We start from the raw sequence: 16951 nt of genomic DNA, 5'->3' as shown, positions 1-16951 counted from the left end.
GACTCGCATCCCGTGGGATTGGAAACGTAACATTTTCACTGTGTGACTCACAGTGAGAAGCAGAAACCTCTTTGTTACTGAAATATGCACGGGAGCGGCCGGTGTGGCTCAGTGGATGGAGTGCTGCCCCATCACCCAGAGGTCACCGTTCAGTTGCCAGTCAGGGCACATGCGGTCACCGCGCGCGAGGGCACAGCCTGGCGCGTGGGGTCTTCCGCCAGGACGGGTGCAGAACGGCAGCGTGCTTTCTGATGCATCGGAGGTGTGCTTCCTGCGCCGGGGGACGGACCTGGCCGGGAGGGCGCAGAGGCCGCTCCCACAGCGTCGATGCGCGTCCGTCCGTGAGCAGGGGCAGCACCGGGGCGCCCAGGCCCCTAGCGCCTCAGAGGCGCTGCGTGCGGCACCGCGGTTAAGGGAAGACCTACACCTTCGGAGGGATTTCTTTGTTACTCTCATTCCATTCTGCGGATTGGGGTTCTGCTTGCAGTTCTATTGGGGAAATTAGTGTTCTTGCGGGAACATGTTTGAAGCCACTCATCTGCTCACCATTCATTCACTCACTCTCTCACTCTCACTCGCTTACTCACTCTCACTCGCTTACTCACTTGTTCACTCACTGATTCACTCACTCTCATTCATTCACTCATTCACTCATTCACTCACTCATTCATTCACTCACTCACTCACGCACTCATTCATTCATTCACTCATTCACTCACTCATTCACTCACTCACTCACTCATTCATTCACTCATTCACTCACTCATTCATTCACTCATTCATTCACTCATTCACTCACTCATTCATTCATTCACTCACTCACGCACTCATTCATTCATTCACTCATTCACTCATTCACTCACTCATTCACTCACTCACTCACTCACTCATTCACTCACTCATTCATTCACTCATTCACTCACTCTCATTCATTCACTCACTCACTCACTCATTCACACATTCACTCATTCACTCACTCACTCACTCATTCATTCACTCATTCATTCACTCATTCACTCACTCACTCACTCATTCTTTGCACAAGTGTCTGGGGAGTGAGCAGTTGGCAGGCCAGTCTCACCCGAGAGTTGCGTGGCACATGGCGAACAGGGCACCCGTCCTCAGCAGCTCCTGCCTCTCCCTGTGTGACCTACTGAGGCGCTGCCTCTTATTTTGTGGGGAGGGGAGGGGAAGGGGGAGAGGGGAGCAGGGAAGGGGCTGAGAGTCACCATGTAGACCTGAGGACACTCGGCACAACCACTGTCCCCTTCATGGGGGAGCGTGCGTTTTAGGGCCCAAAGTTCACGCTTTGCTTCGTTCCTTCCCAAGTGTTTAGGAGCTTGTTTTGTGCCTCATCTTTCAAAGCTCTGTTCTTCTTAGAAACAGTTTCCTGGAAGTCACTTGTGGGGGTGACCTAATCGTTAAGGCTCAGCAGCGTGAGCTGTAACTTCGGGAGGCGAGTGCCGACAGAAGGAGCCGTGTGTGTCTCAGAGTCAGGCCCGTGTCTGACCCTTGCCCGGCCGCCCTCAGAACAGGGCTCTTTTCTGTCGCCGCGCCAGGGTGCTGGTTGGCATCGTTCCCGAAACTGTGCGGCAGCATGAACTTAGATGGTGACGATGGATCTGGGAGGTGCCCTGGACACGTCTGTGCTTCCCCCCGGAGACGGATGGCTCTAGCGCCCCTTCACCAGCTTATTCAGTGAATAAGGTGACGCCTAGTGCCGGAGCCCAACACGCTTCCCCACGGCACACTCTTCTCCTGCGTGGGGACCCGGGGCTGGGGACGTGCGCGAGTCGGCGACCGCGCGGGGGCAGGGCCCTCGCCGGGCTTGTTTCTTACGGGCTCGGCTGGGCCGCGAGGTCATGGAACAGACTTGCTCTAGCAGCTTCTGGGGAGCTGGTGGCTTTGTGTCTTAGTTAAACATGAGCATCTCCACGAAGAGGAGCCGGACAAGCGGACTCGTGTGCTTGTGGAAACTTCGAGAAATGCAGAAAAACAGAGAAAATGCCGAGTACAGTCTCCCTCGGTTCTCGAGCGCCTCCCATCTCGGCCAGTTCGCCTCTCAGCCTGGCACCCTTTCCTGCCGACACCGTGTGATCGGTCACGCGTCCCTCGGCGGCAAAGGAGAGTGCGCGAGTGGAGTCAGTTCTCCGCCAAACCTCACGTGGCCAATGTCCCAGGAACGTGTGCTGTGAACATTTTCATGTTGCTTGGCTTTTGTTGCTTCTTATTAACGAGTGGCTCGGTGCACAAAAATTTGAGAGTGAGGGAGAGTGGAGGAGAGGGGGAAACATCGATGTGAGAGGAACACATGGATTGGTTGCCTCTTGCTCGAGCTCTGACCAGGGCTCCGGCTTGGGCCAGGAAGGAGCCTGGAACCAAGGTACGTGCCCTTGACTGGAATCGAATGCGGGACCTGTTGGTCTGCAGGCCGACGCTCTAGCCACTGAGCCACACCGACTAGGGCTCTCCTGTCCTTTCTGTTTTTAAAGTGTTTATTTGTCGATTAAACAGTACAGGAGACGTGCTGAAAACAAGGAAGGTTAAAACGCGGGGTCACGTGGGGGTCTGGAACGGATTAATTCAATTCCCAGGATTTCTAACGGGGGCAATGATTCGGTTTTCCAACAGCCTTCTGGAACGAGTTAAGTTGGAGAGCCGAGGTTCCGCTGTGTCTGCAGCATGCAGAGGCAGCCGCCGTGACAGTCGCACTTCAGGCTGCGTGCGCGGAGGGCGGGGTCTTCTCTTGTGGAGAAGCGTCCATAGCACAGCGCTGACCATCTCCCCACGGGGCCCCGCTCAGCGGGGTCAGGGGCCACGTCACCACCACCCCCAGAGCGCTCTCATCTTCCCCCCCGCCCCCAGCACCACCCCCCTCCTGTCTCTGAACCGAGGGCTCCAGGGACCCCCGAGTGGGATCTCGGTGTCGGTCCTCTGCGCTGCCTCTCGCTGGGCAGTGGCCTCAGGCCCCTCGCGTGGCCGCAGGTGGCAGCGTCTCCTCCGCTGCAGGACCGAGGACGCTCCGTGGGCGATGGGCTCGTTCTTATCCGCTGACCCGCCCCGGGCTCGCGGGTGCACCCCCCTCGGCGTCCTGTGAGCGCAGTGCACGCGAGGCCGTCTGAGCCCCGGCTTTCAGCAGGGGGACCGCGGGCCCACGGGTGATTGCGTGTCATCACCAGACCGGTTTCCATGGCGGGCACCCCGGCCCCAGCCCCCACGCCCTCCCCGCATCCGTTATCTCCTAGTAAATGAGTGAAGAGACACGTTTAAACACTATGTTCACTGAACTTGTGAGGAGCGCCTCTCCATGTTGCCGAGAGCTCCTCATCGTCCCACAGCCTCTCCTTGCACAAGTGGGTCCTCATCTGAAAAATGATCTTTCGTTATAAGACACCTCGGTTGTTTCTTCAAAACTGTCCTGCTGCCGAACCGTTTGGCTCGGTGGATAGAGCGTCGGCCTGCGGACTCAAGGGTCCCGGGTTCGATTCCGGTCAAGGGCATGTACCTTGGTTGCGGGTGCATCCCCAGTGGGGGGCGTGCAGGAGGCAGCTGATTGATCTCTCTCATCGATGTTTCTAACTCTCCATCCCTCTCCCTTCTTCTCTGTAAAAATCAATAAGACGTATTTAAAAAACAAAAGCCAAAAAGCTGTCCTGCTACTCCAGTCCTGAAAGATTCCCGATAGTTTCCGGAGGGCAAGTGCTGAGCGACGGGGCGCGGAGGAAGGACGGACGGATGCGTGCAGGGCTGGCGGCGCCGTGGGAAGGCCCCGCGTACACGCTTATCGGGACAGCGTGTTAAACAGACTCTCCTGAAGCCTTTTCTGGGTCCCACTTCACTATTGGTCATTGTTCCAAAACATGGAAAAGCTAGGGGAACGTGCTCTCGACTGTCCCTCGGGCCCTGTGTGCCAGGGACAGGTGGGGGCGGCCGCCCTGGGCCCCCGCGGCCCCCTCCCGACGGCAGCGAAGGGGCGGGACTCTGGACCTCTCTCCTCATTCCCAGGAGAAAGGAAGTGTCTGCTTCCTCCCAGAGACCCGCTAGGATGTGCCCCTCCTTCCCCAGCTGCAGCGGCAGGAAGCGCCTCCTGGGGGGTTTCTCTTGTTGCTGCTGGTTTTTATATATTTACTGACTTCAGAGAGAGGACGGGGGAGAGAGGGAGAGAGAAACATCCGTGATGAGAGAATCACTGATCGGCTGCCTCCTGCATGCCCCCTACTGGGGATCAAGCCTGCAACCCGGGCCTGTGCCCTGACCAGGAATCGAACCCATGACCTCCTGGTTCCTAGGTCGATGCTCAACCACTGAGCCACACCGGCTGGGCTGGAAGTTTGTACCTTTTGATCCCTTCACACATTTCTTTTTAAAGAAAATATTTATAAATTTAATCTTGTAAGTATTTTTATATGTAACATACACAAAACACAGGTCAACATAGAGGCTTGCAATGCCATTTTACACCCTTTTAGTTCCAGGTATGTTTTTCCCTGCAAATTTTTAAAGAGAGCCCCGCTCTGTGATTTGGGATTGCGGCCACCTAGTCCGCAGGACCCGTGGTTTGTGCTGTAAAAGCCGCACGTCTGCAGGCCTTTGCCCTCCCAGCCTCCCTGCCTCTCAACCTCCCAGCCTCCCGGCCTCCCAGCCTCCCAGGCTCCCGGCCTCCCGGCCTCCCGGCCTCTCAACCTCCCGGCCTCCCAGCCTCCCGACCTCCTAGCCTCCCAGCCTCCTAGCCTCCCGGCCTCCTGGCCTCCAGCCTCCCGGCCTCCCGGCCTCCCAGCCTCTCAGCCTCCCAGCCTCCTGGCCTCCCGGCCTCCTAGCCTCCCAGCCTCCCGGCCTCCCAGCTTCCTGGCCTCCTGGAAGAGCAGCCTAGGACAGAGCTGCCGGGGGTGACGAAGCTCGCAGCCCAGGTTCCGCCCGAGGATCCTTGTGTCCCAGGAATGGGAACCAGGGACTTAAGCCCCCGCCCTCCCCCCCCCACCCCCCCGTGGCCCATCACCCACTGGGCTGGGAGCTTCCCTGGCTCTCTGGCCGTGGGGGAAGGTCTCCGATGAGGAAAGTGCTCTCCTCCCCTTTCTTTCCCACGGTGAGTTGTGGGGCCCATGAGGAAGTCAGAGCACCGACCCCCACGCCCACCCCGAAGGTCTCCCCCAGCGCAGGGGCGGCCAGCACCTCGCCGCCCAGCCCGTCTCTGTCCGGAACGTGGAAGTGGTTTTGCTGGTGATACCTGTTAACACTGTCATTTCTGTTAAACTGTAGGAAATGAGGTAAAATATGATCCAAACAATAACGAGGAGGAGGAGGAGGAGGAGGAGGAGGGAGAACAGTTCGATTTTGACAGCGGAGATGAGGTTCCAGAAGCGGACAGAGGAGCCCCGGGCGCACCCGAGGCCGGGCACGTGGGAGCCGCCGCCCCCACCAGCTCAGGTGAGTGCCGGGCGCCCGCGGACCCAGGCCGCCACCCCCCCCTCCCCGCAGGAAGGGCCGCTGGGCGGGGTCCCCAGGGAGGTGTGCCGTTCTGTGACGTGGGAGCTGGAATGCCTGCATGGAAACGGCCGTGTGTCTTCGAACTTGCGCTGCTTCCAGGGTGTCCGTCTCGCTGTGTGCCCCCTTGTACACGTTGGAGGGCCAGGGACTCCTGGTCTAGTAAGAACGGCCTCTTCCGTGTGCCGCTGCCGACCGGGAAGGCGCTTTAAGTTTAAGCGGTGCTTCTGGGGCGGGTCTGATGCAGGACTTTCCATGTTGGTGCCAGGAGGGGCCTGGCTGCCTTACTCGCTGCCCACGGACGGTCGGGCCAGCCTTGCGTTTCCTTGTCTGTAGCAGAAGCTCTCACCAGGCCACGGGCCCTCCTGCCCCAGATTCACCCTCCTGAGGTCGGGTGCGCCCTGCACGCCGTGGCCCAGGGAGGGATCCTCCAGGAGCCCTGGCGCTGGTGGAGGGGGCACTGCTGCCTGAGCGCGTGGGCCTGACGCTGGGTTTGCCTCCAGGAGGGGAAGACGGGACAGGGACCGACAAGGGCGCGCCGGTGGAACCGACTAAGCTTGGGGTCCCAGCGAGAGTGAACCCCTACTCCATCATCGACATCACGCCCTTCCAGGAAGAGCAGCCTGCGCCCCCAGACCCCGAGGCCCAGGAGGAGGGCGTGAGCCTGCACGTGCCCAGCGGGTACTCGGTGCCCGTGCCCTGTGGCTACGCCGTGCCCTCCAACCTGCCCGCGCTCCTGCCCGCCTACTCCAGCCCCGTCATCGTGCGCTCCGTGTCCCTGGATGAGGAAGGTGGGCCCTTTCCCTGCACCGTCCTCCCCGTGCCAGATGGACTTCGTGTGCACATGAGTGTGTGTGTGCAAGCATGGAGGTGTGGCTGTGTGAGTGTGCACACGAGTGTGTACATATGTGGAAATGTGTGTGCACAAGTGTGTGTATGTGGGAATGCGTGTGTAGATTAGTGTGTGCATGGGAATGTGTGCACAGGAGTGTATGTGTGCATGAGTGTGTATAAGTGTGTGCGTGCATGCATATATGTGTGGTTGTGTGTGAATGTGTGTGTGCATGACTGTATATGGTGTGTGGGAATGTGTGTGCATGAGTGTGTACGCACGCGTGTGCATGAGAGTTTATATGTGTGTGTGCATGCACACGTGTGTGCATGCATGCATGCGTGGCTGTGTATGTCTGAGTGTGTGTGCACGTGTGCATGTGTGAGAGCAGGGAAAGTGTGGTTATTGTCCACTATCACCAACTTAACACACTGCGGACCAGTAGTTTTATTGCCAGCTTTACCCAGTGGCCAGGTAAGTTTCTATTGAACGAGTACAAAAATCGTTTTACATAAATGTTAAAGGCACGCTTTAAAATTAAGTACCCATTGCATTTTGAAGTTATTTATTACGTGTTCTTACAAGCTACTATCTCTTTAAAGTATGATCTTTGTAAAACGCTGTGTGATATGAAGCGAGAATTCTCGTGACCCGTCCGCTATGTGTGAAGCACTGCGACCTTGAACATCTCCTGAGGTCGCCATGTAGACACACTTTCACATAGACTCCAGCTGTCATTTCCCATGGAAACGGAGGGAGTCCGGTGTTCCCTCTGCACTCCGACCTGACTTGTTGGGTGTCGTTTTATTTCTGGCTGTTCCATACGACCCTGGGTCATCGCTCCGTATTGTAACCCCACGTGGAAGACATTTTACTGAAACCCAAACCACCTCGAATCCATCACTTAACCATCATTATGCTAAGATCAGCCGATCGGTGATCAGAAACAAAGTAGGAAATCGTTTTAAGGATGAAAATCAACTTGCATTTTTATCAGCCTTGAGCAATACGCGTGTTTTCTTTCTTGGCAGAGACCCCCGAAGCGGCGGAAGACGGCCAGGGCAACTCTCTGAGTTCTGAGGACCCAGCAAACAGGTACCCGTGTGGCTTTCCCGGGGAGTCTGAGCCGACCGGTCCCTGAAGCCGAGTGCAGAGGGCCGGTGCGTGGAGCTGCTGGCCGCCCGGCCCCCGTGGCTCCTCCCCTCTGTCCGTCAGACTCTGCCCTCTCTCCAGGGCCCCCAAGCGGGTCCCCCTGAACTCAGGGCTGCAAGACGCTAGTGTTACTCCGTGTGGAAGACGAGCGATGAGGCCACAGCCAAACAGAATGAGCCGTGCAGGCCCCAGTCTCCCCCGGGAGACGCACCGTGTGCCTCAGTTTCACAAAGGCTCTTAGACCCTTCGATGGAAAGAAAAAGATGCTTAACTCTGTTTAAGCCAGATTTCCCCCGAATCCTGCCCGCTGGTCTCATTACCGGCCTTTCTTCACACCACTTGCCTTTGCACGTGCAGTTCCATCTGCTGGGTGTGCCCCGGAGAACCCCCTCCCTGGCAGACTCCTGTCACCCCGCAATGCTGGGTGTTCAGCGGTGGCAGAGCGCCCGGTCATGAGCAGCTGTGAGAATCAGTGGGAGGGCCGCGGTCCTGTCTGGGGAATGTGCCCCTGGCGCATGTGGTGGCACCTGTGTACTTCGGGGACACGCGGCAGCGGGAAGGATGGTCCGTGGTGACGTACCGTTTGCTTTCCTGCAGTGAGGACCGGGCCCGAGCCGAGGACAGCCCCCTGGCCCGCTGGGTGGCAGACCCCGCCAACACCGCCTGGATGGACAGTAAGCTGCCCACCCGCCAGGGCTGCCTGTGCCCCATGTCCTCGCCACGCCCAGCGCCGGTGCCAGGCTAGCCCGTTAGCCTCGTGCCCTGCGTCGGGGCTAAAGGTTATGACACCCGTCACTTACCTCCCGTCAGTCACTGGGATCTCTGCCTCCCAGCACGGCGCCCCCTGGTGTTTGCGAAATGGCTGTGGGTTCTGGACAGAGGTGCTGCCCACAGGCCCCAGGCCCCAGCCAGCAGCCTCCACCAAGACACTGAAACGGCTTCTTCCCACCAGCCAGTGCCTCTCCCTGGGTGGGGGGTGGGGGGTGCAGCCACCACGGACCCAGGCCTGGCCACGTGTGGTTAGAGAGGGCAGCTGCTTCAGCTGGATTTACTTGTTGTTTTTTGTTACTCCTCACCAGAGGATATTTTTCCATTGATTTTCAGAGAGAGTGGAAGAGAGAGGGAGAGACAGACAGAAACATTGATGTGAGAGAGACACATCGATTGGTTGCCTCCTGCATGCGCCTCGCCCAGGGCCTGGGCCAGGGAGGAGCCTGCAACCGAGGTACATGCCCTTGACCAGAATCGAACCTGGGACCCTTTGGTCCACAGGCCGCTGCTCTATCCACTGAGCCAACCTGGCCAGGGCGATTTACTTGTTTTTTAATTTTTAAAGGAAAAGTGAAGATTGCTTTCCCAGTCGCCTCCTTTTTCCCCCGCTGATAGCTGTGTGATCGTTTCTATGACCGACTCGCAGCCATCGTAGCCGCCTCCCAATTATGAAATCCCCCTGGAGGGTTCGCCCTGGCTTGATTAGGACATTGTAGTAACTAAGAGCTCAGTGTCATTAGCTGATCCCGCTGGGGGGAGGGGCGGGTAGATGAGGATCGTCACGGGATGCTCTGTATTGATTTTATTTCCAAAGGAAATGAGTGCCCCCCTCGCTCCACCCCCCCCACCCCCCCGCTGTGCGTCCGCTCCAGATGACAGTGGGGATGGCTGTATGTGAAAGGGGCTCCGTAGACTGCAGCCCCTGGGGCCTGGCGGGAGCAGACACTCACGGGGTTGGAGGCGGTAAATATTGGGGCTGTTCCGGAATTTGCCCCCTGCCCCCTGCCCCCCGACCCCGCAGGTGGGCGGGCGCAGTGGCTCCAGGTCAGGGACTGGCCTGGGACTTGCCTCCTTTTCTTCCTTGTGTTGCTTTGTCACCTGTGACCTTGTGGTTTCCACGTGGGAGGCAGTGACATTGGCGAAGTCCACGTCAGCATAGAGCCCTTTCCGGCAGCCAGATGACTCACACGTCGTTTGTCCTCCACGACCCGCTACCTCGGACCCTCTGCCGCGCACACGCGGGGTTTGCCCACGGAGCTCCTCCCACGTGATTTAAGGAAACGAATGCTCCACATGAAGCTGCTTGAGAAATCCTGTCCTCAAAGCCCAACATGTTCATGAACTAATCCTCACCGAGGACATTGTTCCCATTGGTTTTTAGAGAGAGTAGGAGGGAGAGAGAGAGAGCGACAACCACACCCAAAAACATGGTGAGGGAGACGAATCGATTGGTTGCCTCCCGCCTGTGCCCTGACCCGGGCCAGGGATCGGAGCTACACCCGCGTACGTGCCCTTGACCAGGAATCCAACCCTTGACCCTTTGATTTGCAGGCCGAGCTCTAGCCACTGAGCACAGCGGCCAGGGCTTGAGAGCTCACCATTTCTCCCCCGCCTGGGGCTGTCCTTCGCATCCAGGGCACACGCGTTGCCTCGTTGGCTCATGTGAAGTTCCCCACTTTGCCCCACGGCACTGGGCGGTCCCTTGTTTCTGACACGAATGCCACCTCGAGTTTCTGTGTCAGGACACATCACCCTCATAAACGTCATGCTTGTCAAAGGGCCACGGGGAGACGTGCCGTCGAACATAGAATAGTGGGGGGGGGGGGGTTGGCCTGGAGACACAGAACTCCCTGGGGAGACTTCCCAGCCGGTCCGTTGGGAGCAAGCATGTCACACTCGCCGCCCACGGGCTGCGTGCCTCGTTTATCTGGCCCGTGCTAGCCTTGGAGTTTGACATGCTTGCTTTAGAAGGATTTCCTTCAATCCAAGACAACGCCCTGCCCTCACCGTAGTGCTCACGCTTGGCAGGTGCCGCATGACCGCACCGACGGCTGCGGGACGGCTAGCTCCCTGGAGACGGCGGCCTGTCCCCGGGAACGTGCGCGCGGCTGGTCCGGCTCGGTTTTCACCGGTCCCTCCTCTCCTTCCAGACCCAGAGGAAGCCATTTACGACGACGTGCCAAGGGAGGAGTCAGACTCCGAACCAGGTGGGGCTCCGTCTGGCGCTGAGTGTTGGGAGACTGTGGGCCGTCTTTCCTGGGCGTGCAGACGCTCCCTGTGCACACTCCTCTGCGTGCGCCTGTGTGTGTCACATCCGTGATTCCTGGGTCTCTGAGTGTCTCGCTGGGCCCGTGTGGTGGGCGCACCTGTGTGTGTTCACATCACAGCACTTCATCGAGGGACGGTATCTTTTTTATTGATTTCAGAGAGGAAGGGAGAGGGAGGGAGAGAGAAACTCAATGATGAGAGAGAAGCATTGATCGGCTGCCGCCTGCACGCCCCAACCTGGGGATCAAGCCTGCCACCCGGGCATGTGCCCTTGACTGGAATAGAACCTGGGAACATTCAGTCTGCAGGCCGACGCTCTATCCACTGAGCCAAACTGGCTGGGACTAGACTGCAGTGGTTCTCAACCTTCTGGCCCTTTAAATACAGTTCTCATGTTGTGACCCAACCATAAAATTATTTTCGTTGCTACTTCATAACTGTAATGTTGCTACTGTTATGAATCATGATGTAAGTATCTGATATGCAGGATGGTCTTAGGGGACCCCTGTGAAAGGGTCGTTCGACCGCCAAAGGGGCCGCGACCCACAGGTTGAGAACCGCTGGACTAGAGGGTGTTATCTTCATTATCCTAAAGAAGCAGAAAGAATTGAAATAATGAAAGTATGAATGAAAAGTTCAGAAACATGTAGGTGAGATGCACCAGCACACGTCTAATAAGTGAGAAAATAGAAGAAAAGACTTAAGACGTTCTAGAAACAAAGGAAGACACAAGTTCCCAGACGGCAGAACTGTGGCTTCGGAGCGGGCCGTGCACCAGCCAGGCCACACCCGGGCCTGTGCAGGTGACACTCCGGCACCGCGTCCTGGTGAGCCCCCGACAGGACACACCTGGGCCAGTGCAGGTGACACTGTGGCGCCGCGTCCCAGCGAGCCCCGACAGGACACACCTGGGCCTGTGCAGGTGACACTGTGGCACCGCGTCCCAGCGAGCCCCGACAGGACACACCCGGGCCTGTGCAGGTGACACTGTGGCACCGCGTCCCGGCGAGCCCCCCGACAGGCCACACCTGGGCCTGTGCAGGTGACACTGTGGCACCGCGTCCCGGCGAGCCCCCGACAGGACACACCTGGGCCTGTGCAGGTGACACTCCGGCACCGCGTCCTGGCGAGCCCCGATAGGACATACCTGGACCTGTGCAGGTGACACTCCGGCACCGCGTCCTGGCGAGCCCCCGGCAGGACACACCTGGGCCTGTGCAGGTGACACTCCGGCACCGCGTCCTGGCGAGCCCCCGACAGGACACACCTGGGCCTGTGCAGGTGACACTCCGGCACCGTGTCCCGACGAGCCCCGACAGGACACACCTGGGCCTGTGCAGGTGACACTCTGGCACCATGTCCTGGCGAGCCCTGACAGGCCAGGCTGGCACGGTGCCCACGAGGAGCCGTGATTCGGGAGGAGGAGCAGCCGTCTCTGGCTGGGGGACGGTAGGATGATATGCGCAGAGCGCCGAGGAAAACGTGCCATCTCAACCCAGGTTGCCACTGTCAGCCGAAGTAAACCTCTTTAAAGAGATGGAGCCCGGGGAGAGCACCCACTCACAGGCCTGAAGAAACAGTGTCGTTCCCACGTCAGGGAAAAGGATGCAGAACATAATGGGAAGCAAAGAGAACAGTGAGCGAATAAACTGGCCGATGAATGAGTCCGTGGGAACGGCACCGAGTCGGCAGCCAGCGAGCTGTGAGCGGGGCTGTCCGGGATCCTGCCGCCCTGCGGTGTTCAGGAGAAGCGTAGACGCTGGCTTCTGTGTGAGAGGCCATGTCTGTAGCCCATGGGTTACCGCTGAAAGGTCAGAAAGAGAGGATTTAACTTCAGGATTAGCAGAGCAATACCCAAGCTGGGAGCCAGCAAGAAAAATAGAGTGAGACAGCATGGTGAACGGCATGGGAGGAAGACGGGAGAACGAGCCCCAAGTATTGCTACTTACAGCAAATGTGATGGGACTCCAGTCGCCCGGAACAGAGGGTCTCCGGTTGATAACAGCAAAGCCAGACATGTATTGTGAGAGCTACATCAAGACACAGGACATCTGTACGTAAGCATTTGTCCCTAAGAAGGATCTAAGCCAATGCTAACCACTAGATAGCCAGTTTGACTGGGTAATATGTGATGTGTTAGCTACAAAACACGACTAATTAGAGCAGCGGTTCTCAGCCTGTGGGTTGTGACCCCTTTGGGGGTCAAATGACCCTTTCACAGGGGTCGCCTAACAGTGGTCGGCAAACCACGGCTTGCGAGCCACATGCGGCTCTTTGGCCCCTTGAGTGTGGCTCTTCCACAAAATACCGACTTCTGCGCATGGGCCATGAAGTTTCAATGCACTGTACGTGCAGGCCGGCACGTGGTATTTTGTGGAAGAGCCACACTCAAGGGGCCAAAGAGCCGCATGTGGCTCGCAAGCTGTGGTTTGCCGACCACTGGCTTGAGACCATCGGAAAACATATAATTACCTATTGTCTTTGTGATTAATCACTATGGTTTAATTACGTTCAATTTGTAACAATGAAAATACATCCTGCATATCAGATATTTACATTACGATTCATAACAGTAGCAAAATTATAGTTATGAAGTAGCAATGGAAATAATTTTATGGTTGGGGGTGACTGTTGTGCCCAGATTTCAAGATTCCCAAGGGCCCACCAGGGAGCCAGCGAGTCCGATGCAAAAGCAAAGAGTCCTTCATTTCAAGCTAGCTTGAGCTCCCCATCCACCACACTCACCAACACAACCGCAAGCCAAGTGGCCGAGAGAGAGAAAACTCTGTGTGGAGAGAGGTTTTATAGGGGGTTGGGTTAAGGGGAGGAGAAAGGACTGTGGGCCCTGCTGATTGGCCAGGCGCAAGTTGGTGTCTTGTTACACAGGATGTGGTCATATCTATGGCGACTTCCCTTGATTGTCATTGGTTAGTTTAAAGAAGTCCTGGGTGTGGCTAGCAGAGGCTTGGCTTCCGGGAAGAAGCCTTGCTGAGCACATGGCCAAGGTAAGATGGAGGGCATAGCCCTTACCCTGGGGCAAGATGGAGGGCATAGCCCTTACCCTGGGGCAAGGTGGAGGGCGTAGTCCTCACCCTTTCAGTGACCACAACATGAGGAACTGTATGAAAGGGTCGCGGCATCAGGAAGGTTGAGAACCACTGACTTAGAGATTCCTCCACAAGAGAATGATGTCATAGTTCTAAAGGTGTGTGCATCCAGCAGCCCGGCCGGTGTGGCTCAGTGGTTGAGTGTTGACTTATGAACCAGGAGGTCAACTTCCGGTCAGGGCACATGTCTGGGTTGTGGGCTTGATCCCCAGTGGGGGGTGGGCAGGAGGCAGCCAATCAATGATTCTCTCTTATCATTGATGTTTCTATCTCTCTCCCTCTCCCTCTCTGAAATGAATTTTTAAAAAAGTCACATGACCACACACACCCCAAGGTGAAGTCAGAGTGGAAGTTAGGAAATGTTTTGACTTGAATAATAATGAAAATATTACATACAAATTTATAGAGTGGATTTAGAATAGTCAGGAATTAAAGAGATTATGGCATCTGCTAAAAAAACCGAAAAAAAGAATGAAAAATAATGAGCTCAGCATCCGACTCAGCAGAGTCAGAGAAAGGGGAGGGAAAAAGTCAAAATGATACACACATCAGAACCAAGAGACAGAAAACAGAAGAGAGGACCCACCAAACGCAAGCACGATTCTCTGAGAATACAGAGCAGGAGTCCCCTGTGAGGACACCCGTGTCATTGCCTTGGCGTGTCCTTCCAGGTCAGAGGGGCCGAGGTGATAGAGCCCTTTCAATCTAGGTGAAGATTACTTATAGTCTTATTAGGCCATTGACCCATCCGTCTATCCACCCACCCTTCCATCCATCCACCCATCCATCCATCCATCTATCCACCCACCTACCCATCCATCCATCCATCCATCCATCCATCCATCCATCCATCCACCCACCCATCTGTCCACCCACCCTTCCATCCATCCATCTACCCACCCTTCAATCCATTCATCCATCCACCCATCCATCCGTCCATCTACCTACCCACCCTTCCATCCATCTACCCACCCACCCTTCCATCCATCCATCCATCCATCCATCCACCCACCCACCCACCCTTCCATCCATCCATCCATCCATCCATCCATCCATCCATCCATCCTTCCATCCTTCCGTCCATTCGTCCATTCACCCATCTATCCGTCCATCCACTTACCCACCCTTCCATCCATCTACCCATCCATTCATCCATCCATCCAAACATCCATCCATCCATCCATCCATCCATCCATCCATCCACCCACACACCCACCCACCCATCCATCCATCTAACCATCTATCCACCCATCCATTTATCTACCCATCTATCCATCCATCCATCCATCCATCCATCCATCCATCCATCCATCCATTTATCCACCCATCCACCCACCCACCCACCCTTCCATCCATCTACCCATCCATTCATCCACCCTTCCATTCATCCATCCATCCACCCACCCACCCACCCACCCACCCTTCCATCCATCTACCCAACCATTCATCCATCCATGGATTTCGTGTTGGTGTGATTGTGGATTTCGTGTTGGTGTGATTGTGGATTGCGTGTTGGTGTGATTGTGGATATCATGTTGGTGTGATTGTGGATTTCGTGTTGGTGTGATTGTGGATATCATGTTGGTGTGATTGTGGATTTCGTGTTGGTGTGATTGTGGATTGCGTGTTGGTGTGATTGTGGAGTTTGTGTTGGTGTGATTGTAGATTGTGTGTTGGTGTGATTGTGGATTGCGTGTTGGTGTGATTGTGGATTGCATGTTGGTGTGATTGTGGATTGCGTGTTGGTGTGATTGTGGATATCATGTTGGTGTGATTGTGGATATCGTGTTGGTGTGATTGTGGATATCGTGTTGGTGTGATTGTGGATATCGTGTTGGTGTGATTGTGGATTGTGTGTTGGTGTGATTGTGGATATCGTGTTGGTGTGATTGTGGATATCGTGTTGGTGTGATTGTGGATTGCGTGTTGGTGTGATTGTGGATTGCGTGTTGGTGTGATTGTGGATTGCGTGTTGGTGTGATTGTGGATATCGTGTTGGTGTGATTGTGGATATCGTGTTGGTGTGATTGTGGATTGCGTGTTGGTGTGATTGTGGATTGCATGTTGGTGTGATTGTGGATTGCGTGTTGGTGTGATTGTGGATTGCGTGTTGGTGTGGTCTGATTGTTGGTGTGATTGTGGATTGCGTGTTGGTGTGATTGTGATTGTGTGTTGGTGTGATTGTGGATATCGTGTTGGTGTGATTGTGGATTGCGTGTTGGTGTGATTGTGGATGTCGTGTTGGTGTGATTGTGGATTGCGTGTTGGTGTGATTGTGGATTCTGTGCAGCACCAGGGGCCTCAGGATACAGATGGGGCTGAGGTGTCAGAGCTTCGGCATCTCCAACCCCAGGCCCCACCTGACGCCTTCCCACCGCTGCTTTTCTGACGCTCCCCAGCCACGTGGTGGAGTGAGGAGCCTGCGGGAACCGGTCGTGGGTGAGGCGTGCACTCCTGACTTCATCCTGTGCTTGTGCCTCAGATGAGATGATCTACGACGACGTCGAGAACGGAGACGAGGGTGGGAACAGCTCCCTGGAGTATGGATGGAGTTCCAGTGAGTTTGAGAGTTACGGGGAGCAGAGCGACTCCGAGGGCAGGAACGGGGTGCCCCGGTCCTTCCTGCGCAGCAGCCACAGGAAGCAGGTATGTGTGCGCCGTCGGCTGACGACACATACCTGGGCCAGCCCGTGGGATGCCGGCTCACAGGACGTGCACATGAGTGCTTCTGGGGTGTCGGCAGGCGGCTTGAGGAGAGCACAGGTATTGGCAGAAGAGAAGGTGCCTAGTCTCCTATTTGCATCCTGTAGCAGTGACATCGCAGCAGGGGGGAAAGCACATGTGGAACTAAGTCCCTCAAAGGCCCTGGAGAGCTTTCTGTCCTAGTATTTAAGGAAGCAGATCACCGTCCTCTGAATTATTTGGGTTGTGCACACGTGATCTGCCCTGCACATGGCCCCACCACGAGCAGGGAGCCATCACACAGACCACGTGACAGGACAGGCCCCGAGCTGCCCACGACCTCCGTGGAGGGGAGCGTGTGTGTGACTCTGACCTCAGGTCCATCAGGGGACGCAGGCATTGAGGCGTGGAGTCTGGGATGGGCAGAGGCAGGTCAGGTGTGTGAGGTCTCGGGTTGCCGTGGTGACTGGCTCTGCCACGTACACTCTGGTTGTTGGGGTTTGGGCTGTTTCCAAAAGGGGTGGTTTGTACTGATGTTTGCAGTGATGTCAGCGTCCTCATGTACTTTCTATGGAGGCTGAGATGCAGCCTGTGTGTGACCCGGTGGGTGGAACAGACGCAGCCCGTGTGTGACCCGGTGGGTGGAACAGACGCAGCC

General features: G+C 56.4%; 1 protein-coding gene across 3 annotated transcripts in view; it reads left to right on the top strand.

Annotated features, from left to right (window-relative positions):
* Positions 1-16951, top strand: part of LOC118651319 (rho guanine nucleotide exchange factor 10-like) — a 44524-nt gene that overhangs the window by 6511 nt on the left and 21062 nt on the right. For all 3 annotated transcript variants that reach the window (XM_036300355.1, XM_036300354.1, XM_036300356.1), the window contains exons 3-8: positions 5257-5424; positions 5985-6272; positions 7345-7408; positions 8063-8139; positions 10387-10443; positions 16094-16257. In XM_036300355.1, the coding sequence (XP_036156248.1) occupies positions 5257-5424; positions 5985-6272; positions 7345-7408; positions 8063-8139; positions 10387-10443; positions 16094-16257 (818 nt within the window). The remainder of the gene's footprint in view (positions 1-5256; positions 5425-5984; positions 6273-7344; positions 7409-8062; positions 8140-10386; positions 10444-16093; positions 16258-16951) is intronic.

This window comes from Myotis myotis, unplaced genomic scaffold (assembly GCF_014108235.1).
Source record: "Myotis myotis isolate mMyoMyo1 unplaced genomic scaffold, mMyoMyo1.p scaffold_m19_p_3, whole genome shotgun sequence".
Lineage (NCBI taxonomy): Eukaryota > Metazoa > Chordata > Mammalia > Chiroptera > Vespertilionidae > Myotis > Myotis myotis.
This window is presented reverse-complemented; position numbering and strand designations above follow the sequence as displayed.